This window comes from Cinclus cinclus, chromosome Z (genome assembly GCF_963662255.1).
Source record: "Cinclus cinclus chromosome Z, bCinCin1.1, whole genome shotgun sequence".
NCBI lineage: Eukaryota > Metazoa > Chordata > Aves > Passeriformes > Cinclidae > Cinclus > Cinclus cinclus.
The window spans coordinates 9,925,788-9,953,651 of record NC_085084.1 but is presented as its reverse complement, the minus strand read 5'-3'; the positions used below and the strand labels follow the sequence as shown (position 1 = coordinate 9,953,651).

At 37.3% G+C, this 27,864-nt stretch overlaps 2 protein-coding genes across 7 annotated transcripts in view; one reads left to right on the top strand and one right to left on the bottom strand.

Annotated features, from left to right (window-relative positions):
• Positions 1-924: 924 nt before the first annotated feature.
• On the top strand, positions 925-26,187 carry CCNH (cyclin H). Of its 6 annotated transcripts, XR_009934191.1 has the most exons (10): positions 925-1,723; positions 2,861-2,934; positions 3,194-3,404; positions 3,708-3,871; positions 5,602-5,672; positions 8,110-8,221; positions 8,765-8,825; positions 10,431-10,521; positions 14,993-15,098; positions 26,006-26,187. XR_009934191.1 is itself a non-coding variant. In XM_062514026.1 (9 exons), the coding sequence occupies exons 1-8, from the start codon at positions 1,397-1,399 to the stop codon at positions 10,473-10,475; spliced, it is 1,065 nt and encodes a 354-aa protein (XP_062370010.1). In that variant the 5' UTR covers positions 925-1,396; the 3' UTR covers positions 10,476-10,521; positions 26,006-26,187. The 6 variants fall into 6 exon arrangements, 5 of the variants coding, with proteins under 5 accessions (XP_062370010.1, XP_062370012.1, XP_062370009.1 ...); XM_062514026.1 differs by lacking the exon at positions 14,993-15,098; XM_062514028.1 differs by lacking the exons at positions 14,993-15,098; positions 26,006-26,187 and having other exon boundaries at positions 925-1,513; positions 1,601-1,723; positions 10,431-10,611.
• RASA1 (RAS p21 protein activator 1) overlaps positions 11,757-27,864 on the bottom strand; it is a 54,236-nt gene continuing 38,128 nt past the window's right edge. The window contains exons 14-25 of the mRNA XM_062514023.1: positions 27,032-27,189; positions 26,665-26,741; positions 22,368-22,540; positions 21,990-22,149; positions 21,668-21,810; positions 20,790-20,905; positions 19,539-19,625; positions 17,338-17,405; positions 15,634-15,722; positions 14,774-14,851; positions 13,441-13,575; positions 11,757-12,789 (exon numbers count right to left, since the gene is read on the bottom strand). Of these exons, the coding sequence (XP_062370007.1) occupies positions 12,706-12,789; positions 13,441-13,575; positions 14,774-14,851; positions 15,634-15,722; positions 17,338-17,405; positions 19,539-19,625; positions 20,790-20,905; positions 21,668-21,810; positions 21,990-22,149; positions 22,368-22,540; positions 26,665-26,741; positions 27,032-27,189 (1,368 nt within the window). The 3' untranslated portion in view covers positions 11,757-12,705. The remainder of the gene's footprint in view (positions 12,790-13,440; positions 13,576-14,773; positions 14,852-15,633; positions 15,723-17,337; positions 17,406-19,538; positions 19,626-20,789; positions 20,906-21,667; positions 21,811-21,989; positions 22,150-22,367; positions 22,541-26,664; positions 26,742-27,031; positions 27,190-27,864) is intronic.

Here is a 27,864-nt window from a genome sequence, read left to right as displayed (position 1 = left end):
TTGCTCAGCTGTGCTTGCAATGGGAAAATAAGAAACTAGTAAATAGATCCAGAGAAACACGAACAACTGCTACCAGAAATTTATTCAAAATCACAAAGGGAGGAAATCGGAGTGCTCCCAGAGGTCATTTGTATTGTCATCAATAGAAAAGGTTGAGAGTTCAGACTGAGGAAGACTTGCCTTTCTTCCTCTTTTTAAGACCCCCACCAGGCAAAAACAACCCCAGACCTAATTCAAGAAGCCAAGCACACGTGCCTAATAGCCATTCAAGCTAATTATCATAGGAAACAAGGAATGGGAGGTGCTGGTGTTATGAACATGTAATCATTCAAAATTTTTGTAAATAAATAGACTCTGTGCTCGCCTGTGATTTTGCAGTGTGTATTAGGGGGTTACCCCACGAAGCTGCCCTGCACTGAATAAACATGCACTTTGTAACTTTAAATTTTTAGAGAATCTTTTATCTGTCAGAGTTGGGTATCAGTATTAGACCAATAGTCATATTTTAGTACATCAGTCCTGATGCATTGTTTTAATCAAAATTCATCTAGACCTTTACTGGAGGTCAAAGTAATTAATTAATTATTCACCAAATAAAATAATAATAATGGTTTTCATTTTTTAGTGTTTCTTAAATCATCTCCACTTGACTGATGTATCTATACCAGGGAAAATGAAGAGACAACATCTGTCGTTTTGAATATTTTGAGAGAATATTTCATAAAAATTTTCTCATTCTCAGATCAAGAATTCTGCCTCAGTATAAGGATGTAGAATATGTACTGGATAAACCTAGAAGAGAAGTGTCTGTCTCTGGATCACGTGGAATGTCCTCTTCTACAATACCGGATTCAGATGGAAACTGAGTGTTTAGATAAAATGCCCTGAAATCACGAAGAACAGGTGCAGTGCCAATAAGTTTAGACCACGTATCTCTTTGTGGGGAAAACGGCATCATGAGCGTGAGAGGTTTCAGCATCTGCTACCATTTTAGATGCCACCTGTTTCTGAGGAAGCTATGTTTTCTAGAAACTATGTGCTCTGGAATGAAGCACACAGGTTTAAAACCCTCAGTGCCTTGCGGCATGACTCGAGTTTCTGTAGCACGGCAGCCCCTTTAGTCGGGAAGTCAACACGGAGTCACTGCCAGGAGCAGTTTCTGATTTTTTGTTTTTTTGGTTTTTTTTTTGTTTTGTTTTGTTTTTTTGTTTTTTCCCCCAGTTTCCACGAAGGTTTACGACACGCCGTTTCGACACACCCCTTCCCTCCTCAGGAAGCCAAGCTCCGCAGAAGGGACGGATCCCTCCCCTCCCGGCACGGAGGGTCCGAGGCCCGCCCCGCGGCCTGAGGCGGCTCCCAGCATGCCCCGCGCGGGTGCGGCCATGTTGCCGCAGCCATGTTCCACAGCAGCACGCAGCGCCGGCACTGGACTTTCCGCAGCGAGGAGGAGCTGGCGCGGCGCCGCGCTGAGGGCAACCGCCGGGCCCAGGCCAGGGCGGTGGCCAGCGGGAAGGTGTGCGGGGCCGCAGGGGTTGCGGGGCGGGGCGGGGCGCCAGGGTGCGACTGCGGCGGACTCAGGCGCGGCTTTGCTTCTCCCAAGGTGCCGCAGGGCGACCCGGTGCTGCTGGAGCCGCACGAGGAGCTGGCACTGTGCAAGTACTATGAGAAGAGGCTGCTGGACTTCTGCGTCGCGTTCAAGCCCGCGATGCCGCGGTCCGTGGTGGTAAGCGAGGCGAGGACGGTGCCGCACCCTCCGCCCCCCTTATTCCTTCGCTTACTGCCTGCGTGGATTGTTCTGGAGAGCGCGGATGCCTTTGAAGCCTCTTTGCTCTCTTCTAGCACCACAGTCTGTGGCCGCTTTCTCTCTTTTTTTTTTTGTTTCGTTTTCTGACGTATACAGCAATTTCAAAACTTTATGTCTTTCAAGGTGATCTTTCGCCTGTGGCTCTTAAACTTGCTTGGGTTTCTGAATTGTTTTGCTTCTCTTTAGCAAAGAATAGAAACAAAATAGTCGTATATGGTTGATGATACAATGAAACAGTCTCCCAGTAGTTAAAGGAGACGGTCCCAAATTTGGGCTGTCATTCAGATGTTTTTCCAGCACTCTGACCACAAAATAATGTACTGACAATTATGTTAGAACATGTACTGGCAAAATAATAACCTGCGAAAAAACAAAATTACCTTGACTTGCTTGTCTTGAATGCCAGTGCAGACTTAGGGCTGAAGAACGGAGTGAAATTGTGCCTCTCTCACTAAGCCATTAAGATTTATGATTTACACTGTCCCCTGTTAGTCCTTCCTTTTTCAGGCAGGTATGGTGAAGAGTGCCGTGCCTGAGGATGATTTTAAAAGATGACAGTCGGTGTCATGGCATGTTCTGTGAAGCCAGGCTGATGTTTGAGAAGTAGCTTCTGCAGAGTCTCATTTTGGAAAGCATTGGTTTTCATGCTGATAAACATGCTGCAGAATTTAGTGATGTAAAAGGTCAATGGTTAGGATTGCTCACAGCTTTCAGGATGAATTTTTTCAGCCTTTGATTTTTGAATTTAATACCAATTTTTTTCCATACAGATACTGTTGGCTTTTTACACATTGTCTTCCAAAACATGTCCAAATAAAAAAAAATATTTGCTATGACAGTTGTAGTGTAAGGTTTTTGCAGGCAAAAATAAAGACTTTGAAATATTTAGTGACATAAAATGGCTATATGTGTCTTAGTGCCTCAGTGTATTATGTGTGCTTGTAGTATATATCCAAACTTGCCTGTTTTGTGGTTTTTTTTGTTTGTTTTTATGTACTTATTTATTTTTTTCTTAATCCATTTTTATTTTTTCCCTCCCCTTTTTTTTTGATTTAGGGGACAGCTTGCATGTATTTCAAACGCTTTTACCTCAATAACTCAGTGATGGAGTATCATCCTCGGATAATAATGTGAGTTATCAACACTTCTTGAGTTCCTCTGTCAAATGGAATATTAGACGTATGATCTTTATATTTTAAAGACTGAAAAAAAAACAATAAAGAAAATCTGAGAGCTTGAGTAAAGACAAAATATAGCCAGTTTTACTATCCTTTGGCTGTGTTCAGAACATGGTGTTTTAAATAGACACAAATTTTCTGAGCAGAACATAGGAGAATGGACACTGCATATGTCAATTGTTTTTTTGTTTTTTTTTTTCCCCTCCTCAAGGCTAACATGTGCATTTTTAGCCTGTAAAGTAGATGAATTTAATGTATCCAGTGCACAGTTTGTTGGTAACCTTCAAGAAAGTCCTCTTGGACAGGAAAAAGCTCTTGAACAAATATTGGAATATGAACTGCTACTTATTCAGCAACTGAACTTCCATCTCATCATCCACAATCCATACAGACCATTTGAGGGATTTCTAATTGATATTAAGGTAATACTCTCTGATATACAATGTGCTCTGTGTAGTAAATTAATACCAGTCTGTCACGAATCATCTTAAAAAACTTTACTTCCTTTTGTGCCTGTGAGTTGAAAGATCTAATTTCTATAGTGATAGACAAATACCTGAAAGGTAGTTGTTTTACTTGTGGTCTCTAAGTTTTTTAGGATATTTTTGGAATAAATAAGTGGTCTGCTACTTTTTAGCTTTATAAAATATTGTTGAATTGTGTGTTCTGAGCTCATGAACAGGAATGACGAAAGCTGCTTATTTTCCTAAATCACTACTTTTTAGACTCGCTATCCAGTGTTGGAAAATCCTGAAGTTTTGAGAAAAACAGCTGATGACTTCCTTAACCGAGTGGCTCTGACAGATGCATATATGCTCTTTACACCCTCACAGATTGCTCTTACTGCCATATTATCTAGTGGCTCAAGAGCGGGAATTAATATGGAAAGGTACTATTTTCTTTCTTTTATGTGTGACTTAAGCAGTTTATTTGCTTCTTGTATAAAATTGTTTTGCTTTAGACATTCTTAACTACTAGAATTGTGTATTTACTGATGGATAGCACTTGTCTCTTTATGTTTTAGAATGGCAGTCGTACTGTTCATTTTAACAAATAGGCAATGAAAGCAGCAGGTTGCTGTCTTGTTTTTTATATTCCTTTGGAAGAAGTTAAAAAAAGCTCCTGATGACTCTGCCTTAATTAGAACAGCATACGATTTTCAGACTCAGTTTAAGGGTTACACAGGGAAGAGAATGGCAATATGGTGGAAGCTGAGAGTCAACTGGAATTACCCTGAACTGACAGCTAATGGGCATGGTGTAACATGATGTGTTTGGCTGCTGCAACTGTTCAGTTTCCATGGATATGAACCAGGGCTAAGGCATTGTTTTAAATCAATCTTTTCTTTCCCTTTTGTGTCCTTGCCACTGGTGTTTGCACAGGCTTATCAAACACTTTGATGCTTTTGCTGAAATGTGTACTTTGTTTGGTTTAGTTCTCTTACGGACAAATCATATACTTTTCTTCAGATGAACAGCTGAGGTGGTTACTGTAAGGAGCTGTATCTGGCATGTTATAATACCATGCCACTGCCTGTGAGCATTTTGCATCTGGAGTGTAACATCTGCTCTAAATCCAAAAAGTTCTTTTAAAATAAAATCTTCAATTTGTTCTAAATCTCTCTAGTTCTAAAAGGAGTGTTAGGAGTATCCTCTACAGGATGCACTGTCTTCTCAGAATTGTGTAAAAACATTCAGGTGCTTACTTTAACTTGAAACTTGATCTCATTCCTAGACCTGTATTTTGTACTTATTCTGTACTGCTTGTGCCAAAATTCAGAAAGCTATGCTTGCAAAAAGAATTAAAATAATTTGTAGATAATGTGTGATTCAGCGTGTGTAAGCATTGCACATTCAGAAAGAATTCAAGTTTTTGTTACCTGTCTGTACCATACAGTTGTTGTAACCTTGTTAGTTGCTGTTTGATGTGAGTTTTTGCTGCCAGACATGAAAGAAGCTGATGGTGCAGCTGCTGGTCTGTGGACCTGTGATCAGGTGCAGCTGCAGAGGTGGTACAAAACACATGGGAATAGGGAAACCTGTTGCTGTCATGGGGGAAAGGATAGAACTCCTTGGTTGTGGGTGTTGGTGAGGAGGATTGCTCATGTCTTTATCCAGGCAGTGTGCACTGATGTTATTACTAAAGAGAAATTTGATCTCATTGGGAAGAGGAAGGGACCCATAGGCTCATGCAAGACAGCATTTAGTAATAACTTTCAGTTGCCAGAAGCAGCAGGCCTGTCTTGCAAGATCTGCTGTTGGTCAGTCCGAAAACCACTGTAATACTTGTTTGTCCTGTGGGCATATTGTACAATAGTGTGATGTTGTTGTAGAATCTTAAACTTAATTTTACTTAGCTTCCTGAGGCTTAGAAATGTCTAATTTGGCAATGTTATTTCCCCGTGGCTGGCGGAATATTTTTGTCACCTTTTTACAGCGACAGATTTGGTTTTTTATCACTTTATAGCACTTAAACAAAAAGCTTAAAACAAAGCATTCTTACTTACCTAATTATAAAGCTCTAGTAGATGTTAGTAATAAATACACTTTTTATTAACTCATAGTAATTGCCACAGTTATGACACTTTAAAAATTTATTTTCTTCCATGTCTCTTTGTAGCTATTTATCAGAAACTCTTATGCTGAAAGAAAACAGATCAACTTTATCCAGATTACTAGATGACATGAAATGTAAGTAAACATTGGAAAAGTATGATAAAGAATATCTAAAAAGGAGGAAAAAGCATATTTTTCCAAATTACAAAAACTTCAGATAGAAAGGTGTGCTTCACATGGTTTTCTTCACCTCAAGGCATGCATAATTAAACTTCAGACAGTAGAATGAACTACCCAGCATATGATCGAAGGGGAAAAAAGAATGAGGCAAAATGAGCAAATAAATTAAACAAATTTATTTATTTATGTAATTTGTTCATATTAACAGGCAGAGGACCTGCCTGATGCTTTCAGTACTTAAGTGCGGGAGGCAGTTAAGTGCTAGCCACTGATTCAAAAGTGAGAAATCTATTTTGAGAACTAGATAATGGTTTCTGTATGACAGAACTAAATTGGTTTTTAAGTTACTGTATCCTAAACATTTCAACTTCAGGCAAAGCCTGCATATAACAACTACCACCAGAAGGTACCTTCTGTAAGCTAAATTATTAATGTGATATGCCAGTATTTGTACTGCACAGCTATTTTGCAGCTATGTTTCAGAAGATGCTTAGCTTCACTAGTGTTAGAAATATCTATATGTGTATATATTTTACAAATATTGAGAATACTACCATGTTTAGCTAAGCTAAAAGGTAGTACACTGATTTTTACCTTTTTGTATTTAAATTAAAAGGCTGTGATATGGAATTCCAAGTAATCAGTTATTGAATGTGTTAAGCTAATGCATGCACTTCAAATGGGAGTGGTGGCAGTGAAATTGGGCTGGCTGACATGAGCAGTGAACGCACCATACACGTAACCAGGGTCTACAAATTCAGTTCACTTTTAATTTATAAAACTTAAGATGTCCTTGACTTTCTGGTCTTCTAACAAATCGAGTATTCAGACCTCCATTGCTGACATGGAAAAGAATGCTGGGATCACTTACTTTTCACTTTTCAGTTATTGTGGATTGGTAGATTTAGCCCAAAGGCCGCCCTTCCGTAAACACAAGGTGGTTGGAAGGAAATTTTCCAAACATTTGTAAATGACTTCCACAGAGTACTGATGGCAGAGAAAAAATCTTGTAAATTTAATTTGCATTATTAAAAACACTGGAACTGATTATTTTTAGGACAGCAGGTACAATGTTGATTGCAAAAAATACATGTGTATTTTGAAGCTTGTTAGCAGAGTAATGTGAACTCTGCCTTAAGGAAATTTAGAGTGGTGCTCAAGACTTCTTTCACTGTAGTTGCAATGAGGGAAGGAAGGATGAGCTGTTGGTTCAAGCCTGACTATGAGACATAAACAACACTTGGCCACACTGGAAACTGGATAGGGTTGTGTGATTCACACATGTGGTGGGTCCACCCCAGCTCAATGCCAAGTGACCACCAAAGCCACCCCTATCACTGACCTCCCTAGCTAGGCAGGGCAGAGAAAAGAAAACAAGTTTATGAGCTAAGACAAGGGCAGGGAGAGGTCACTCACCAGTCACTGTCATAAGCAAAACAGACACAACTGGGGGAAATTAATTAGTCACCAATCAAATCAGAGTAGGATAATGAGAACTGAAATCCCAATCTTAGAAAGGCCTTTTCCCCCACCCCTCCCTTCCTTCTGGATTCACTTTCACACAGGGGGAATGTAGTCACCTTACCATATGTTTCTGTTGCTCCTTCCTCCTCACATTATTCCCGTGCTGCAGTGTGAGGTCCCTCCCACAGAGACAGTCCTTTATACATTTTTACATGAGTTCTTCCTACAGGCTACAGTTCTTCACAAACTGCTTTTATGTGGGTCCATTACATGGGATGCAGCCCTTCAGGAACAGGCTGCTTCAGTGCAGATCGCCCATGGGGTCACAAATCTTGCCAGCAAACCTTTTGTAGTGTAGGTTCGTCTTCCCTACATGGTATGGTACATAGCATGGTATTCCCAAGGGTCACAGCCTCCTTTGGGCACATCCACCTACTCCAAAGTCACCTCCTGTACAGGTTGTCAGGTGCATCTGCACACTCCATACTCCTGCTGACCTCCATGCAGGGGCACAGATGCTTCACCATGGTCCGTACTAAGTGCTGCAGGGGAATCTGTTTCAGTGTCTGGAGCACCTCCTTCCTCACTGATCCTGGCAGATGTAGGGTGTAGGTGTTCCCATATATTCTCATTCCTCTTTCCAGCAACCATTAGTGTTGCCAACAGCATTAGCATTTTTTTCCTTTGAATCTGTCATCACAGATGCACATCCACTGTCACAGAACAGGCTTGGCCTTGGCTAGTGGTGGATACATCTTGGAGCTGTCTGGCATTGCCTCTGTTGTTCCTGAGGGGAGCTTCTAGCAGCTTCTCACAGAAGCCACCCCTGTAGATCCCCCCACTACCAACATTTTGCCACGCAGACCCAACACAAGAAGGCAGAGCAGAAATTATCTGTATGTTTACAGCTGTGTTGTTGCCATTTCAGGCATGAAAAATCTTATTAGAAAATACGAACTGCCGAGGCCTGAAGAGGTTGCTGCTCTAAAACAGAAGTTAGAGAAGTGTCACAGTTTGGACCTTCCATTTAGTGCAAACCCGTAAGTATATCTTGGATGTGTTAAACTTCATCCTTTTTTATTGGCACAGGAAGGTTAATATTTTCTTGCCTGTGTGAGTGATGGAAAATGAAAACTAATGTTTGTCTGCTTGCTGTATCTACTGAAGCTGAGACTAAAGACTCAAAGTACTGCTTTCAGTAATACATAAATAGGTACTTTTGTGCTGATTTGCATGGCAAGCTGATAGTTTTGTAACACAAAACTGGAATACAGAGTGGCTTCTAAGGTGTGCCACTTGATGTTGTATGTAATGAGAACTGAGGGCTTAAAATCAGGTGATTGAAACAAGTTGTAAAGGCTTAATGTTTTCTTAAGAATTATGTGGATGGCAAAGGTCTTCCTGATTTTTCTATTCTGCCCATTTCATTTCAATATGCACCCTGAACTTCCAGCAAGATGCATGCTGAGGCTTTGCTAGTTTTTTTTTTTATGAAAAGGGTACATCCATAATGTAATCCTGGTGTCAAATGGAGTCTTTAACTTACAAAAATACCTAAGTATTTCACTTTTCTTCTGTGTTAGGAAGAAGAGGAAAGGTTATGAAGACGATGAATATGTCACAAAGAAATGTAAAATGGATGAGGTCAGTAAAACTACAAGTTTTTCCTGTTTTTTTTTAATTCTTAATGCCATGACAAAAGTGACACAGCTACTAGGATAAATTTGTGCATCTGTAATATCATTTTACTTGTTGCTTAAACTGAACCTTTTTCAATGTTTTTCTGTTGTTTTTTTTTTTGTTTTTTTTTTCCATTTTAAATGAGCCAGATTTCATACTTGCCTGTGCTTGGACATGTTCCTGAATACACCTGTCTCTGTGTGGAGAGGGCAACGAATATGCAGACCATGCTTACTGCTGTTTCATGTGCTTTCAAAGTTCTTATTTACTTTATTTGTTTTCTTGCTCAAAGTAGTGTGGAGTATTGGACTAAATTTATGTCAGAAAATTTGTTAACAAGGCCACATGAATTACAGAAAGTACTTTGCATTTTAAGACCAGGTATAAATAAAGTGGAGATAAACTGACAAGGATGACTCAAAAAATAAAAACAATATTAAGGCTATCCTTCACATCTGAGATGAACACCTTCCAGAGTTTTTGTTTTAATGTAGACAGGAAATGGGAGAGAGTCCATGCTGGCAGAGGTGAAGAACATTTTTTAACTGGACTGATCATGATACTAAAGACATTGGATACTGAGAGTTTAAGACACACCATCTATGGCATTTAAAAAAACGTGCTAAAATTTGATGTGGGTCAAAATCTGAAGATAAAAGATTTGTGTCATTTGTTGTTAGAGATTATCATAGTAGGTTGATACTGTAGTGTCAAATTAGAATCTAAAAAATTATTTAAACACGATTATTATAAAATCAGAATTTTATTGTTCTAACAATACTGTGGGACCTTGAACTTAATTTATAATCTTAATTGCAAATTTATAATTTTATTGCTGCAAAAACTTTTGCTTAGTTTTTATCCAAATGCCAGTCTTCAAATGAAACTGACAACTCCATAAAAGAGGAACTTGGAACACTTTTCACTTGTTGTATAATTTTACTTCTGAGAAATCATCATACGAAAGAGCAGATCTGAGTTGACCAGGACATAAAGAAAGTGTGCTTAAGTTTTTGAAAGCTTCCGGAGTGTGCAAACGTGGCTTCATTAATCTTGTAGTTACCTGCGACTGTAGTCTACAAGTCCACAGTCAAATCTGATCTAAGATGTTTCTGGATTTGTTTGTGGCTGAAGGTTAGTATCAGTAGGAAAGCCAGAAGTGGTATGGCGAACTCATCAGTTTGAAATTATACAAAAAACATAAAAAGTAATGGCTGAGCACAGGTGTGACTCAGGATTTTCACAGCTTTGTCACCTTGGCAGCTAACACCTTTGTAGAAGGTGCAGTATGAGCTGTTTTGGAAATCTCTACATAGTTATCCAACATAAAGCTCATGCTTCTTTATCTCAGGTGCTGAAAAGGGCTGGCTAACATGACTCTCTGCCTGTGACTGTAAGCATAGGTATGGATAACTAGCTTTAAAGGCCTGACTTGCCCTGTTAAAATATTTTTTAGTCTTCTGTTCATGAAATCTCTCTGTAACTTCTTAAATCCAGACTGTAAGGAGTACAGCACACACTACCATATACAGATGTTGCTCAAGATGTTGTGTTTTTCCCTTCCATTAGGAAGAGTGGACTGATGATGATCTTGCGGATTCAGCATTACTTTGAAGGAAGATGGACTCCTACCACTGCAGGAACTACTCTCTGGTGTCAGGTGTGACTCTACCTGCCATAGGTTCCTTATGTGTCATAATGTCTTATGCTGTTAGTTCTTATTGTGACAGTAAAGCCTTTTACTTTTCATAAAAAAATAAGTTGTGGTTCTTTTAAACCTTTATTGATTACAGGTCCAACACTACCATGATTTGCTTCAAGAAATCTGGCCCTTGTTTTTGGTTCAGAAACAGTTTGATGTGGCTGCAGTGTAGTGTTAAGAGTACCAGCTGATTTATTTCCTTTCCATACATCCTGTTAGAGTTCTACAATACACATGCCTTACATGTAGCTTTGGGTGTTCCTCAGTTTCATTCTCTTTGCTGTATTTTGTGTGTAACATGTAAATTACAGCTCTGTCTTCCAGTTTGTGTTTTTACCATATTACATTACCTATACAAAAGCAACTAAATCCACAAAATAATGTCTTTTATACACTCTGTTAAAGATCTAAGTAGGACAAAAATGAAAGGTTAATTAACTACTCCTCTGAGATGCAGTTTAATATAGGCTTGACAGGGTTTTGGGACAATCTAAGAAAAGACTTCTCTAGTAACAAGGTCTTGCAAACAGGTGTATTGTCACTATGGAAGAGCATCACATGTGTTTGCCCAGTGCCATACATGTGACATCTGGGAGCTCTCACCTTAAAGAAGCTGTTCCAGCTGGAGACCAGGGCAACACAGCAAGAGCCACTATAATACTGCAGCAAAGGTGAAAAAGTGAAGTCTCTGATTTTATGTGACAGTGATTTGGCAGTTCTGATAGACAGGAAAAACACTGCAGGTATTGTAGAAGTTTACAGCAGTGTTTGTATGATAGAATTATTTAAGTGGTTATCTCATTAGTCTTGTCAGTGAATCCTTTTAGTCCCTGTTACTGTATTACTGCCTAGAATGTAACCCACAGTGATGATTAAATACCCTCTAAATCAACAGCACATTTTACTGTTTAATTTTTTAAACAGTTTATGGCAGGGACACCTTCCACTAGACAAGGTTGCTCCAAGCCTCATTCAGCATGACCTTAAACACTTCCCAAGACTGGGGCATCCCTGGCTTCTCTGGCACTTTCTAGTACCTCACCCCACTCACAGGGAAGAATTTCTTTTAATTAAATCTCAACCTACCCAAGATGTTATAACATCTATTTCCTCACCTAATGTACAAATTAAGGCATAGGGACAAGGTAATGCTGTCTGAGGACTCGTACTCAAAAAGCGAAATAGTGTGAACACTTCAAAATACACCACCAGTACAGACACTGAAAAATTTCCACAGCAGCCAGTTAGCCAGTTTACATACAGTTTGAGATATGCAGCTTGATTTATTTTAAAAGCTTACTTTTCACTTATAAAAATAGTATTTTGCTAGACTTACAGTACAAAAAAGACCAAACAATACCTATTTTATAAAATGGTTTAATGAATGCATGCATGTCTGATATAATGATCAATAAATTTACCGAATTCAAATTATTTACTGTTGTAAACATTTTACAAAAGCATTGTGATTTATCTGGATATACAGTTCTTGATGGACTGAATCAGTGACACATCAAAAAAAACAAAGCTGACAAAATCCATTCTGCATATTCTCTCTCAAAATAATTCCAGCAAGAGAAACAGCATGGTATAAAAGGTGTACATTAAAGGTTGTTCCTACTGTAACATCAAATTCTGGAAGCTGTAAATACAAGTTAAAAGTGGTTGAAACAGTCAAAAGTCATAATTATTGTAACCAGTCAGAAATAACAGTAAGAAATGTTATCCAGTTATAGATGGTTGTCAGAACAACGCCTTTCTTCTCATGTCAGTTGGTAATTCTTTTCCAGTCAGACAGCAAACACTTTGGCAATCAGAGATGCTGAAAATTTCAAAGTTCTAGACACAGTCACAGCATCTTCTCTGTAGAAGGTGAACTGTACACCAAGGCTCAGAGGTTGTGAAATTTCATTGTTTCCAAGTGGAAAAAAAAAAGTGCAAATGTCCTGCACAGATAGCTTAAAAAAAGCTGCTGGTACAATCATTCACCAACAGCATCTTTGTTTTCTTTTTGCATAGTTCACACATCACTGAGAATGTGACAGGGTGTGCTATTTTTGGCAAGAGCAAGAAGAAAGTGATACTGGTGAGAGTTGCCATGTTGGGCATGCTGGATCCATGCAGAATTCAGGTACAGGGCTGCTACCTGATGTTGTTAGACACCGAATACTGATTTTGTTTTTGTTGTAGCAGTTCAGTAATGGCCAAAAGTTTCTTAAGAACGTGCTGTGAAAGAGAGCGAGTCAGTAAAACTACATGTTAGCTACTTGAGACAGTAAAGGCCTCCCTGAGCAGCCTATTTTCAGCATCAGCCTATGAGACCTGCAACTCGGTAGTTTAAGTATCTTACTAAAAAGAGAAAACAACTGATTCCCTACCCAGTAAAGGTAGTCTTAAAACAATGTTACGGACTTTGCCTGTCCTCCCATGGATCTTCTTGCTTCTTTGTGGTTAACAGGAAGGTGGAGGAAGTGTGCAGTTAACACACTGTTACAGTTTGCCAGGAGCGTTTGCCAAGCATACAAGTGTACTCACAAACTAGGAAGCAGAAATAAGGTTTTAATAGAAAACTAAAGAAAGCAAATTTGCTTCTCAACTGAAAAAAAATCCAGATCTGAAAACTAAGACCCAAAAAGTCTGTCAGGAGACAGTAATTTTGTGGGTTTAAGGCTTCCTCTAGAAACTTTAAACAACACCCAAACCTAGCTGGTTTTCTTGCATGAGGGAACAAAACTATGGATTAAGTATTTTCTTCACAGCTAATAACCTCCGGGTGAAAGACAAGGTCAGTCATATTGCTACAGAAATACCACAAAAGAATTACTGAGTTACTCAGGACACAGCACCCCTACCTGTGATGTGTTTGTGTTAACTCACCTGCATCACCCCTCGCTCATTGCTTAGTGTCCGGAGCTCATCCAAGTGTGCCACACAGATTTCATGCAAGGCCGCCAGGTCACGGGAGAGGTCAGTTCGAGAGTGCTCTGCAGTGTCCGGAAGTTCAGGAACATTCTTCAACAAAGTAGAAGACAGCAGATTTAGGGTGCCAAGACCAACTTTGGTCTTTCCAGCTAAACCTCCAGTCCATCTTTCCATTGTGAATTATCTGTTTATTTTCTCCTCTTCACAGGTATGTGTTCTCATACTGCAATTTGCAGTGCTAGGAGGATTCTTAACTATAAAATCTGATATTGCTCTTCCTTTTAGCTGACTAGAAACCTATAGCATATGGAGACTCAAACCCTCTAAATGAAGGGGAAATCCATCCATTAGGAGCTTTTTTAAATCTAAATGAGAGAAGAGCAACAAAATTCAGCAAAATCTGCTGCTACCTATCAAGTAACTCTGATGATAAACCAATAATGTTGCAATTAAAACAGCAGAATAATCCCAACAGGTATTTTCAAACCAACAGTTATCAGAGACCTCATAGAAAATCTGTCATTTAAAGAAAACCCATGTATCATAATATGCAGAAGTTGCAAATTAATCAGAAAAGGATTCCATCTGGAACCTACCAAAATGCCACTTGTGTTTTAAGTATTCTGAGATGTCTTCTGTACACTTCTAAAGGACTAATTTAGGATGCTTAGCAGATTTTTTATCACATTTTAAAATTAATTACTGCATTTAAAATACATATATGAAAAACATGATGACCTCACTCCTGTTACAGCTATCACACACACAAAATAGTCACATTTTAAAAGGATACAGTGACAGCAATTAACTTTCAAACTACAATATGTAGAATGCATGCCGTGAAGCTTTTGCCAGTGCTAACACAAATTCAACCTAACACTTTTTTTAAGAAAAATGATTTTCAGTCTCTGGTCAAAACCATGTGATCAGTTATATATAAAAACTTCTGATTTAGAAACATGTTTGTGAAATGTTTGTATTTTTTCCTAATATTTCTAATCTCATAGCTATAGAATTTCTTTCAGCTTTTCACTTTTACAGTAAATTTATTAAGTCTTAAATTAATTAGAGGCACTAAATTAATAAAGTGTTAAGAAGACATTTGATGGTTTTAATTCCATATGACAGACCAGCAATTTTTAAATATGTATTAAAAATATACTCAGGTAAAAGCATTCAGAATTATGTGGGAGCTGATGCATTGCTGAGCTAGTTAATAAGAGGTGTAAAAAATTTTAATTTACAATTCTGCTATGTAATTTCAGCAATTATTTTTTTAACCACTTACCCCAAGTTCATCCAAGAACATGATCATGCGATGTTTGTTGCTCTTGATGAATGGATTTACCCCTTCCATATAAGGCTCCTAGTAATTTTAAAAAGTATTAACAAATCAGTGCCAAGATAATTGTCACACCTGAGGCAAATACAGTGCAGTCAGGCAAATGACACTGCAGAACATGTAAATTGGAATAGTATATTTTTTCAAGTATATTTCTAATGTCAGGTATGCAGCCAGTCACAAGAGAACAGAATTTGGTATTTTCTTGTATTCAGAAGATTGACAACCTGTGATTCAATATGCATTACACATGATACAGATTTGCATCAAGGTGAGTGTCTCAACATACCCATTTGCAGTGAACAGATGCTCTCTGTTCAGATGTATCATCAGGAACAAGTGCCTTCTTTCCTGTTTTATCATTAACTCTTACATTCCAAGTTCTGTGTGTCATAGAAACAACTTTCTCATGCCAGCCTGAAGTCATATTAATTATGCTTAAGTCAACAGATTTTAGCAGTGTTTCAGCCAGAAATTGAGACCAGTCACTGCTGGCATTCTCTTAATGTTTTAATAGAAACTTTATTGAAAGCTTGGGCTTACTAGTGCAGTAGGTACACTTGACTTAGAGCTTTCATTATGTCTAGCAGTATGATAGTTTAAACAGGAGAGGTTTGAAGTGCTCTACCACAGAAAACTCCAATTTAACAAGTGATAAATGCAGGGTGAAAGTGGAGGAAGAAAAAGTTATTGGTTCTGCATCAGAAAACAGCAACAAATTTTTTGCATGCATTGAACAGGAACATGTGAAAAGTGTACTGGAAACACAGTTCTAGGTTGTTCTCTGTATGTAAAACTATATTCACCTTAGCTCCAAATTCAACCAGATTTGCTAAATTCTGCACAGACTTGGCGACCAGCGTCAGTGTTCTTGCAGCAGTGGGAGAAGGAGAATCTGGCAGGAAAGCAAAGTAGACAGTCACTTGCCATTACATTTAAAATTGACAGCAGTCACATGAAAAGAAACTTTTCCCATTCATATTTTTATAGATTCTTTCTTAATATAAGACTGCATGTGAAAGGTGCCACTTGGTAAAGTAAAATATATTGCTTTTGCAATGTCCAAAAGCCATGTTAATCTGATCATCTTATTTTCTGTAATAACAGCACACAGAACAAGAAGGTAAAATAAATGTTATTAAGAGTTAGGTGAAATGATAACCATTTGCTCAAAACTTGAGGAGTTTTATTGAGAGGAGGATTACTTGTTAAAACATTTACTTTTGAAATTTAAAAACAAGAGCACTTATATTTTCCTTATCTGCTTATACCCACATAAGTGGGCACTGTCAAGTTACACTTTTAATTTACTGGCAGCAGGAAAACAGAGTGAATGTTACATTTTCATGAAACTCTGGTCTGTAATCACTGTGACTATAAAGACTTGACATTAGCGACTTAAGTTAGAACTTCCTTTTCCAGTAAGTGATGTTACCCAGCACTATCCCACAAAATTACTTTTCTCTCCAGTTAAGGTAAATGGCCTGGTTGAAAGCATTCCACTGACAGGTTATATGGTCTGTAAGTTTCCCTTAACAGTAGTTGAGAATACTAGCTGGAGGTAACTCGGCACCATTGTAATGGACAAACTCAAAAGGCATTAATCAGATTTTTAAGTAATTCTTTACACCTGCAGTCACAGTGCAACCCAAGTTAGGAGGGTACCTGACTTGCAAACTACCCAAAGATAGTAAAATGCCAGAGAAATTATCACTTGTTCCAGAAACTTGTTCCAGGTTTCTCAAATGCCTTCTCCAAAGCATGTACAGAAACAATTACTGAGTGAGAAAAGGAACATGGATTGACACAGTCCTTCTCATTTAGTACAGTTTTAAAGACTGATGATAGAAAACATCCACATTGTCTTAAAAATTGTCTTTGAATAAAGAAAAAAGATTTCTGAACCAGATTTTTTATTATATTCTATATTTCCTAGTTTTCACCCTTTCTGAAGGCCACCCTCTCATCTTTAAGATTCTACATCTAAGACAACTGTATTTAATGAGTCAAAATACCACTCTAATGGCTGGAAGCCATCTAAGTAGGACATTTGAATTGTTCAAGAGTAATTTTCTAGGTGCACATATGTATTCCCAGCTCTGTAGACACCTACCAACTTCATAAATCTTGTACATTTCAGAGATACCACTGCATTCAGCTCTTAACTCTGGCATTGCACTGTATTGGAAGTGACATCTGAAGTTCCCATAATACATTTTTCACACTGGTAAAATAGAGTAAACAATGTAGTCTAGACTTTACTCAAAATTTTATTATTAAATATCACAGTGGATGGTTTTTGGACTTTAAATTACATTGGGGATATCCAAAATCAAGCCTTTGAGGGTGAAAAGCATATACCCTAAGGAGAAGTGAGCCAAATGAAATGGATAACTTGACTTGAAACACAGCATTCAAAAAAACTTCCTGTTTTGCTATATTAGATACTACAGTGATTTCATGTCTCCTGCTGCATAAAGTATAGATTTTGATCTGAGGCACATAGTCACCTGAGATGATATTAAACATCCTTGGGTTCAGGATAGCAGGACAAATCAGTCGAAGAAAAACAAAGCCACTGAAATGAAATAAAATTGTATTTTGTTCAAAACCATTAGAAAATTAATGTAAAAATGTGTAGTCTTTGAGGAATAAAGTTAATACGGGATCTTGTTGAGAAAAACACCAAGAAACTAGCCTATGCTCTGTAAAAATATAAATTATCATGCTACAATTTTATGAACAGCAGTGAAATCTGAAAGAAGAGGCACACTAATTTCCCAGTAAAGGTGAACTGTTGAAATTGTGTAGGAAGAAATTAATTGCCAAGTAATAATGAAGCCAATCCCAGACCATGCTCGCCTCAAAAAGGAGCCACCCTTGGTCTCTGACCTCCCAAAAATTTGCCACTGTCTGCTACTGCAAATCATTCAACCCACAGCCACCCACTTCCACAAGCCATCTGGACCACAGAAGTGGATGGGCAAAAAGATCTCTCTTGGCAGAGCACACCTTTAGGTCAGCTTCAACTGATCCACTATACTGATGATAGTACACTTCAGTAGAAAAATAAGGTATCTACCACTTTCCACCATGAAAGAATTGCCATTTTAAAAGCTCTAAAAAGAGTGCTCTGTTCTAACTGCAGAACTAGGAATTAATTCAACAGGAACCCACAGTAGGCTTCAGCAGCATGAGGAAAATGTTCTCCTGTTAATACCAGAGGTGAAAATCATCACTCAGATTAACCTCAACACCAACTAATTGCTGTACAATGAAGTGAGATACAGACCAGTTAAATAAATCTAAAATATCTAATTTTGTCCTTGGACACCACCAGCAGGCTGGATTTCACCACAGCAATACCAGAGCCATACTCCTAATGAAAGGAGGAAGGGAACCTTGCCTGTTGTAAAGTACACAGTTAGGGAAATGTCTGCATTTCTTGGAAGTGACAAACATTAGTGAGGTTGATGCACCCTCTGTAAGAGTGCCCAAATTTGACAGCCAACAAGGTACACATCTAGCAGAGACACTGCTCACAGGGAAGATCTGATGCTCCTTACCTTTGCCAACCTGCCTAAATTAGGAATGAGCAAATACCTGTATGGGAGTTTTAAAACAGAGGCAAATGGTAGCACAGTCTGACTGATATGATAGAGAAGGTACCCACATATCAAAAAAATGGCCATCTGGCTCTGATTAGTGAATCATTCTTAAATCAAAAACAGTGAAATGAAAGGTAATAAAGGTCTCTGAAGGCTGTGAAACTGCATTTCACAGAGAAATCTCTAGTACCCACTTGTGAAAATGGACCACCACAAAAGCAAGTGATAAAATATTTTTAGCATCTAGTGGAGACCACTGGGAAAACTGAAAGTGAGCTGTGTGTCCACTAAGGAAAACCACATGGTCCTCTTTGGAGCTGGGGAGGAACAGCCAGAGATAAGGAATTCACTACTGACCTTTACAGCCTTCCTGCAGCTTAGTCCCTCAGAGTAAAAGGAGCTCTCAGAGTAGGAGCAGTCTCCATTTGAAGGCAATGCCGCTTCACAGTATGAAACACATAAAGCTTCTGGTGTCAAAATGATAAATACAAGCCAAAGACAAATGCTCTTAAAGATCCCTCTGTGGGAGATTAACCTCTGCTAACCATACAACTGCCTGACACCACAAAAAGGAAAGCTGTGGCTCTGATACCCTTAAAATCCCTGCCACATTTAGAAAGTGTCAAGACCACGGCTTATCAAAGATTTTTGTTTGACCTGCCCTGGCAATGAACAGAGTTAGAATTTTTGTATCGCGCTGGTTTAATAATGTAGATTGGAGTTTTGGTAGCTGGTGTGAGTTCAGAAGAGCCATGTTTTGTAACCTCCAGCAGCATTTTCAGAGGAGCTCCAGAATATTTCAACATGACTGGGCTGTAGTACTATAAATTCAAAGATAAAACCATTAAGTAAAGCTATACTGACCTCTATACATAATTTTATTCTGGCAAAGCTCTAAGAACAAGACCAAGACCAAGAATCCAGCAAGCTCAATCTTTAACTGGGACATTGTGCTTCATAATCATAAATATCTTAAACACTGCAGTAACCTGTCTTAAGTTCATACAGTTTTGTCACTGAAAGAAACAGATAAGCACACTGAAGTATGTCTTCAACAAGGCTTGAAAGAACTATTTCCAGAATAAGGTTGACAAGTAACTTACCTAACAACTCTGGTTCTCATGGTAGTATTAGCTGGCCATTTGTTTTGAACAGACTTCTGTAGGCACCCGTAAATATACCTCAATGTCCTGCAGAAACAGTAGCTAATTACCCATTCCATTAAATTTACAGAATCAGAAAAGCTGGTCAGAAAGAACCTAGACCAACCTCCTACTTGATGCAGAACTATTTTCAACTTTATATTAATAACTTAGACAAGTCTTTAAATTATAAATTAAGTCCTAGTTAAAGTTAAAAAAATTATAAAAATTACATTTTAGAAGTTTGTTTTAAAAACTTAAATTTATAAATGACAAGGCAAATTAATTCTGTGCAATTCTGTGATCCTTCAGATGTGCATTAAATGTTTTGTAACTGTTCCCTTAAAGTAGTATTCCCTTTTTGGAAAAAAGACCATTTTGATGGTTGGTTTTTCTTTTAGTTTCTCTCTTAACTGAACAAATACTATTCTTTCCATACATGATGTATAGTGAAAAAAGCTAAGAAGTTAAGCACCACAGCTATTATTTTCTCCCATTAAAAAGAAAAAGGACATTTGTGGTGTTTTTCAAAAATGCTGATCACTGCATCATATAATTAAAAGGACTGCAATTTTCAATGCTAACCTTGGCAGCACTAACACAAAAGAAAATTCCATGCTATTCAAATTACTCAAAATTCCAAAATTCCAATTAGTCCAAATACTCATATACTTTAAAAGCTATGAAAGGCAACTCTGTACTATACACTTTTTATTAGATGATTCAAATCTGAGGTATGAAAACAAGTTACTCTATCAGTTAAAAGAAGTGGGGGAAAATGGCCTCAGCATTTCCCTTGCAGACAAAAACAAGCATAGCATGGTATCATTACTGCCTACCTATATTTTTAATATGCTGTTAACAATTCCACCTCTTTCTCAGAGAAGCACTGACAAATAAGTGTCATTGTCTGCTAATTACTACTGCTTTCTACCTTTTTGTAAAAATAAGAGATTAATTATTTTATTACTGTTTTGTCCCTGATCTCTTTAGTACAGTAGCTTCTCCTCTGAAAGAAAACCAAATGTGCCAGCCAGAGGCTTTTGTAAAGCACTAGTAATTCCCAGAAGTGTTATCTTCCCTGTTAGTTTTCCTCTGTGTCTACACAGCAACACTAAGGTAACTCAGTAAGTACATCATTTTAAGGTGCAATGTAATTAATGGAAACAAGAATTTTCAAATACAAATCTGAACAGAAAAGTGCAAACTTACGGGGGCAGTATCTCTGCAGCCATGAATATCTTCTCCACCAATTCTGAAAGTATACTGAGTAGATGTGCCAAATTAGTGTTTACATCTTCATTTTTTTCTAACTTCGAGGGATTTAACTAAAACAGAAAAAGATGAGGTTTCTTCAACTACATATATATATATACATATATATACATATATAGTTTCTGAATATTACATGCTGAATACTATTTCAAAGCAAATTAAATATTCTGCTTCCATACAAGTCTCTTACAGAACTCAAGCATGTTTCAGTGGCTTGTCAGGAAATGTGAAGCAATAGTTTTAAATTCTAATATACATATCTGGTTTTTATCAGCTTGGATATTCACCATTTTTCATCTGCGTGACTTTTTTGGTCTCTCTCAATCCAAATTTCTGATGACTCCCATCTTTTCCACAATGAAGTTGAAGTGAAATATCGGAGTTAGGAAGATCATTTTTAAAAGAGTTTCAGGATCAGTAACAACCATTTAATATCAGGAATTTCACAATTAAAGCAGAAGTTCTGACCTTGACTTCTACACTATCTTAGGTTTAAGAAGAGCTACCTAGATTAGGACATTCAGTAACAGCTACTGAATGCCTGCTAAATTATTAAAAGAAATTTTGATTTAAAAACTTAGTAGGTTCTACTGTGAATAATGTTTGAAGCCAAAATCAAGGAAAGAAAAATCTCTAAATCAAGGAAAACCTATCTTAATTAATTTAGTTCCCATATTTCTCATGTAACCAAAGTCTAGTTCTAAGAGATTATTAAATATCTCTACAAGTAATATTTAGTGTATACATAACATTTAATAACCAATGGATTTTTGTGTCAACAAATCAAAATGTTCAAAAACACAGTAAGGTATCACCTCACAGGACTGCTTGCTCTCCATGATCTTTAATATGGAGTCTTTCAGGGCATGATGAACAAAACTTGTTGCTGTGGCTTTCATATACTGCTCCATAAGCGTGCTTGCTAAAGTGGTGGCACGGAACAAAGTAGTAGCTTCATCTGAAAAAAGGAATTGGAAAGAGAAGAACTGAGAAGAGAAGATGTCAAAAAGAGAGGAAGATCATGGTTTTTCTTTGACATAAGCTGCAACTAAAGGAGAAAAAAAGGATAGCACCAGAACCCTTTCCTCCCCACCTGCCCCAAATTCCAGTAAGCTTTTGTGTGATTTAGTGCAGTACCTTCCATGTTTATCTCCCTGTCATTTAGTGTTCGTAATAACAAGGACTCGAGCTTTTCATGAAGAAAAATCTTCAGTAAAATGCCAGCCAACAGTGTTCTATCCTGTCCACAAACATGCGATAAGGCATAGACTACATGAAGTTCTTTCTGGAGTATAAGCTGGAAGAAAAACAATTTTAAAATATTCAGAAGCTTCTCCTTACATATAACAGCATTAGGAAAATATTGTATTATATATCTATATATCTATGTATATATAGCTGTCGTTTAAAAATATTATTTCATTACACCAACGAGTATTACTGATATTCCTCTCAACCAATGAAAAAAATTAGTTTTGACAGACAAACCATGGATGGTTAAACTTGAGTTTATACCTCTTTAAACTCATTGTACTCTTCTTCTGGCATGATCTTCTCCATGGAATATCGTGCTCGAACACGCAAAGATCCTGGCTCAATACCCTTTAATGGTACATGGGAACTGAGTTGAAACCACTCATCTGTTGCATGTCCTTTTTGTAATCGGCTTAATTGGCAACGCATAAACACTTAAAGAAAGAAAAGCATTGTTCAGGTACGTTATCTCCACCAACACAGTGCTACTACTGAATTAAAAAATAGTGTAATTTTCAGCACATCATCATATTTCAGGAAAAAAAACACCAGCAAGAGTAAACAAGAAGTTTTTCATCAATATATTAATGGATTCATTCTCTCTTCAGTTGCTTAACAGTGTCCTGTAAACTGAAGAAGACATATATGGCAATCTGTAAAGAATGTATACATATAAATTCAAAAATGCCACATGAATTTTGACATGATTTTCCTTGTAACACCCAAGTAAGCAGGTAAAACAGTACTACCCTGAAAATCCAGCAGGTAGTCAGAAACTAAAAACCAGGTTAAATCTTTAGAATTCACTACTTCCTTTCCAGTCTTGGGCTGACACCACCATCAGGGTCTGCTCTGATTTATTATTACAGTGTTCCTGTGATATTCCCAAACACTGACACACATGTTAGTTTTATAGTAACTCCAGTCTAAGTAACAGTTTATGTGTAGCAGGTTAAAAATAAGTGTTCCCAAGCACTTGCTGACTAGGTAAGTCAGCACTTGCTGACAGCTCAAGCATAGTCAAATAATTAACTGGTGATGATGGTACACTGAAATTGCCAAGCAATAACCTGGACTGCAGCTGATGTCTGGTGCAGTAGCTGGCTAGCCAGCTACAGCAGCTGGGAGGAAACACAGGCCCATCCAGAGCAGGAACACGTGATTCTGAGTGGATGGGTTTTTTCCACACAGGAAGGCCCAGGCACTTTTAGAGGCAATATTGTGCCTGTGAAAACAGGCACCATGCTCCAAGAGGAGCAGTTAGTTTTACATTTAACCTATCAGTCTGCACCTCTCAGTCAAACACGCTCTCTTTCCATGACAAAGATATTTGCGTTTACTTTCCTCACATGAAAAACAAAAAAGCCATAAAACCCAAGAGCTCTTTTTCATATTTCCACAAAGCCGATACACCAATCTGCCTTGCAGAAATTGTCAACAGTTCCAGCAGATTTCTCATTGTCCCCTGTTGCAATACATAGCAGGATATAATGTGACACTAAAACAGAAAAATTGTATTTATGTCTCATCCTTATTCTATGCTGCCTACTTCATACCCTGTGGAGTTGAACTGATAGAAGTTAATGCATTTATATCAGTCAAATACCATGAAAAACAATCTTTATCACCACCTGCTACTTATCACCAGTGTAGATGGAGTGTAATTAAACTACATAATAAACTGACTTGCCTACTATACTTCTCCCTGGTATCAAAGCTCACAATCCACAACTAAGCAATGTGCTTTTCTTCTTACTTACTTGCACATGTAACCCAGTGAGAGGAATGGTGAATGAAATACAGGACCTAGGATTAAATTATGATTTAGCTTTTCCCTGTGCTTATAGTAGCACTTCTTAACTATAATATAAATAATATGAATTTACTTGATGATTAAAAAAAAACCATACCAAATATCTGTACAAAGACTACAGAGTAGTTGTTATTGTAATTTATATTAAATTACTTGGAAGTAGTAAGACTTTTTTCCTGTTTATAATGTTAAATTGAATTGGTAGGCTCCTTTCAGTAAGACACTTCTACTCAACAAGAATTAATTTGAAATTAATCACAGTAGTACAAAACCAATTCAGAATCTCCACTCCAGTTCAATACATTGTGGTGTTGTCCTTCCAGACCGACTAATTCAGCTGTCAATAATAGCAGATGGAAGTCTACTAATAAATTCTAGGACTTTGGATATTTCAAGCCATATTATATACGTATTTGAGTAAGTCCTTATGCAGTATACAGTTAGAGAAACAAAAAAAAGGTTAATAGAATTCCTGTAATTGATCCTGAACTGTTTAGTATCATTTCTGACTATCTGGAATACTTAAAAAACTTTAAGTAACTATGGAACATTCTTAATAGGCAAACTACAATGTAAAGACCTGAAAACTCAGGAAATGTTTTAATATACTGAAAAGGTAGCCTTCATTCATGCATCATTTTGGTATTTAAGTTTTGCATGTTACGATGTAAGAAACAAAGCAGTGAATCCAACAATTATATTTTAAATCTTCAATCTGATTTACATGGAACGAAAAGCAAGCAGAAAAAGTGAGTTAACCCAATTAATAAATGGCAAGATGAATAGTGGCAGCTGTATAAGACTGCCACTTCATAGCATTCCACAGGTAACATCTATGGCTGAAAAGGAAAGGAAAGCTGGTTGGTTTAGGAAAGGAACCAGTTATCTTGCTTATGAAGAGTTACAGGTTTATTTTGGCAGTGCAATACAACATATGTCAGAAAAGATGTGGTTTAGCTCATTTTATCCCAGTGAATTTCTTTTACTTCATAGGGCCGGGGATGTAAGCAGAGGTGTATGTTCATTCAAGGTGACTTAGTGTAATCTTTATCTCAAAATGAGAGTTATGCTAGATTATGGTTATGCTGTAGGAGTGCAGATAACTGCAGTAATGAAATTCAGTCAATCCTGCCCCTGACCTAGAACAGGAAGCCTTCCATCCCCTGAATGCACAGAATTAACAGCATCTCCTTAATCTGAACAGAGAGGAGGAATCTACAAAAATACTTTCAAAAAAACTATTGAAGTATTCTACTCAAGAATTAGCCTTTTAAGATTCTCTTCCTAACCAAGGCTTTGGTTTAGATAGGTAATCAGTTTTCCAGCTCAAATGAATTCAAGACCAAGGTTACAACTGCAATTACAGCCTTTTAGTCTGTCAGAGGGAATATATCTATTCGTCCTGCTATGCAGAAACTTTTCTAGTGAGAGGAGGAGAAAGAGATCTGAAATTAAATCAAGATTCTGTAGGACCATTCAAAATTAGATGCAAATACCAATGTCACAGTTTTGGTTCAACTGGGCGGGAACACCAATTTCATGTAATGGTTTTGGTTCATCAGTTTGAAATTTTGTCAGACACAGAGGAAGCCTAGCTCCTCTCAGAAAAAAATCACTTTTTTGGGTTATCTTTAGTGACAAACCAGCACAACCTACTTTGGCTAAGGTTTCCCTATAGATCTTAATAAACCCCAGAAAACCTAAAGTCAGTAAATTAGCACTGGCACAAGTTACAAGCCAGTAACACAATATATGCAAACTGAAAACAAATGCAGTAGATTATATATACTCTGACTGCCTTGGAACAGACAGCTCAGAACATAAAGGAAAAAAAAAACCTCTTGGAACAAATTTAAAGGGGGCAGGGAGAGCCATCCTGCCCTGCAAGCATCAAAGAGGGGTCACAAGGCTGAAGCTGCTCCACAACAAGTATATTGGGAAACAAGATAACTTGATGAACAGGGGGAAAAAAACCAACCACAAAACAAAACTAGAAGTATTATGTGGGAAGAGACCTGTCCTTAAAAAAATTTTTTTTCTACCTAACAGCTTAAAACCCACATTCTTCAAACCCTATTTTTTCTAGGAATCTGACAGATTCTACCACCTTGTTGTTGATTTACTGGAACAGAAAACCACATTAAAGAAGTACCTGTCTGGCTAACACGAGGAGAAGAAAATACAGATCCTTTCCAATTCAAAATGATACTGAGGTAACATCAGATTTAAACCAAAGAATGGTAATAAGGGAAGAAGAAAGATGAGGTAAAATTGAAAGAAAAAAAGAGAAATTTTCTTCAGAGACTGACAAGATTATTTTTTTAAATACAGAATTGCACCCTTCCCTATCTCACTGAATGCAACCAAAAACCTGAAAAGAAATTCCATGTAATTAGACTCCATGGAACTTAACATTTTATGAAGCAGACTAACGTAGAAAATTTCTCTTTGCTCTTGGACTTTGATAAGCACAGTCATTGTCTAGCAGTAGTTACTGATGAGCAGAGCTATGTCAGCCATACAGGACTGGAGTATAGTGCATTTTATGATTAAAATCAGTGGAAGTTCTCATTATAAAAATTTTAATGGAAAACCAGTACCAGACATCGAAAACATACATACACAGTTTGGTGAACCTAAAAACTTAGTTAATTCCCTTATGACAAGCCTTGACAAAAGCAACGATAACCACACAAAATATCCATTGCTGTAATGTATAAGCATGTTTTACAGAAAAATACTTACATATATCTGGATCTTTACTTTTCTTTGTTTTGTTACTAAGACTTATCTCAAATCTATTAATATCAGATGAAAGATCACTAGGAGAAAAGACAGAGAGCCTCAATTAATACTATACATGGCAGGCATTTAATTTAAGCTTTTCCTAATTTCATTTCAATCCAAAGTTGTCACTATCAGCCACTAACATTAGCAAAGATAGATGCCTACAGAAAATTCTGCCCATGTACAATTTGTCTGAAAGGTTGCTTGTGTATAAATATATATACAGTATTTTTTAAAATACTGTAAAAACAATAAACGTGTTAAGAATCTTAATTCCAATACAAATCAAAAGTGAAATTTCTAATTCAAGATAATTAAGACTTACTCAAAGACAAATTCTTCAGACCAGACGGGGTTTTGTCCTTCCCTGATGTGTGTTTTTGCTACCTGGACACTGTTCAGGTAGATGTTACAATATGGATTTGTAAAATGCTTTACTGGGAGCGTATGAGCTTCTTCTACATGCAAAATGAGACTGCTGACCTGAAGAAAAAATTAACAGTTATTTTTTTGTTGCTAAAATACAAAGCACATGAATGAATTATTTTTAATCCTCTATGCAGAGGCTTAATGTTCACATGTGAATACTGAATACCAAACTCCTTTTTAGAAGAGCAAAGACCAAAGGTATTAGAACATTTTAAGAAGCACAAGAAACAAAGTAAGAGTAACTCAGATAATTGCTGAAAACAAATATCCAGACCCACGTTTTTATTGCATCTTGGGTTTTTATTTTAAACTCATTTTTGAAGTATTAGGAATTGCAAATAATTGCTTTTCCAGACACAGAAAATTTTACCGAAACGGAAGATGGGCACTTGAGTAGGAGCCATGAATAATTCCAAATACAGTGGTGTATTATTTGGTGCTTTCCTAACAGATTATGTAAAATTCTCTTGCGCAATGCATTACATTGTATTATTTTATGTAGATGAGCACTGTCTTTGCTTTTTGAAGAAAAGAATTCCCCTATTGCTTCACTTTTGCACCCTGAAGCTCCCAACTGCACCTGTCACTTTATCTATAGATTCACCTAATTTAGTTCACTTATTAATAAGAATCCAAATTTCTTCAATATTCACAACGAAACAGTTGTGGTTTATTGCTTTTATTCACCCTTTTATCTCCTTCTCTACTTCCTGTAATAAATAACTACAT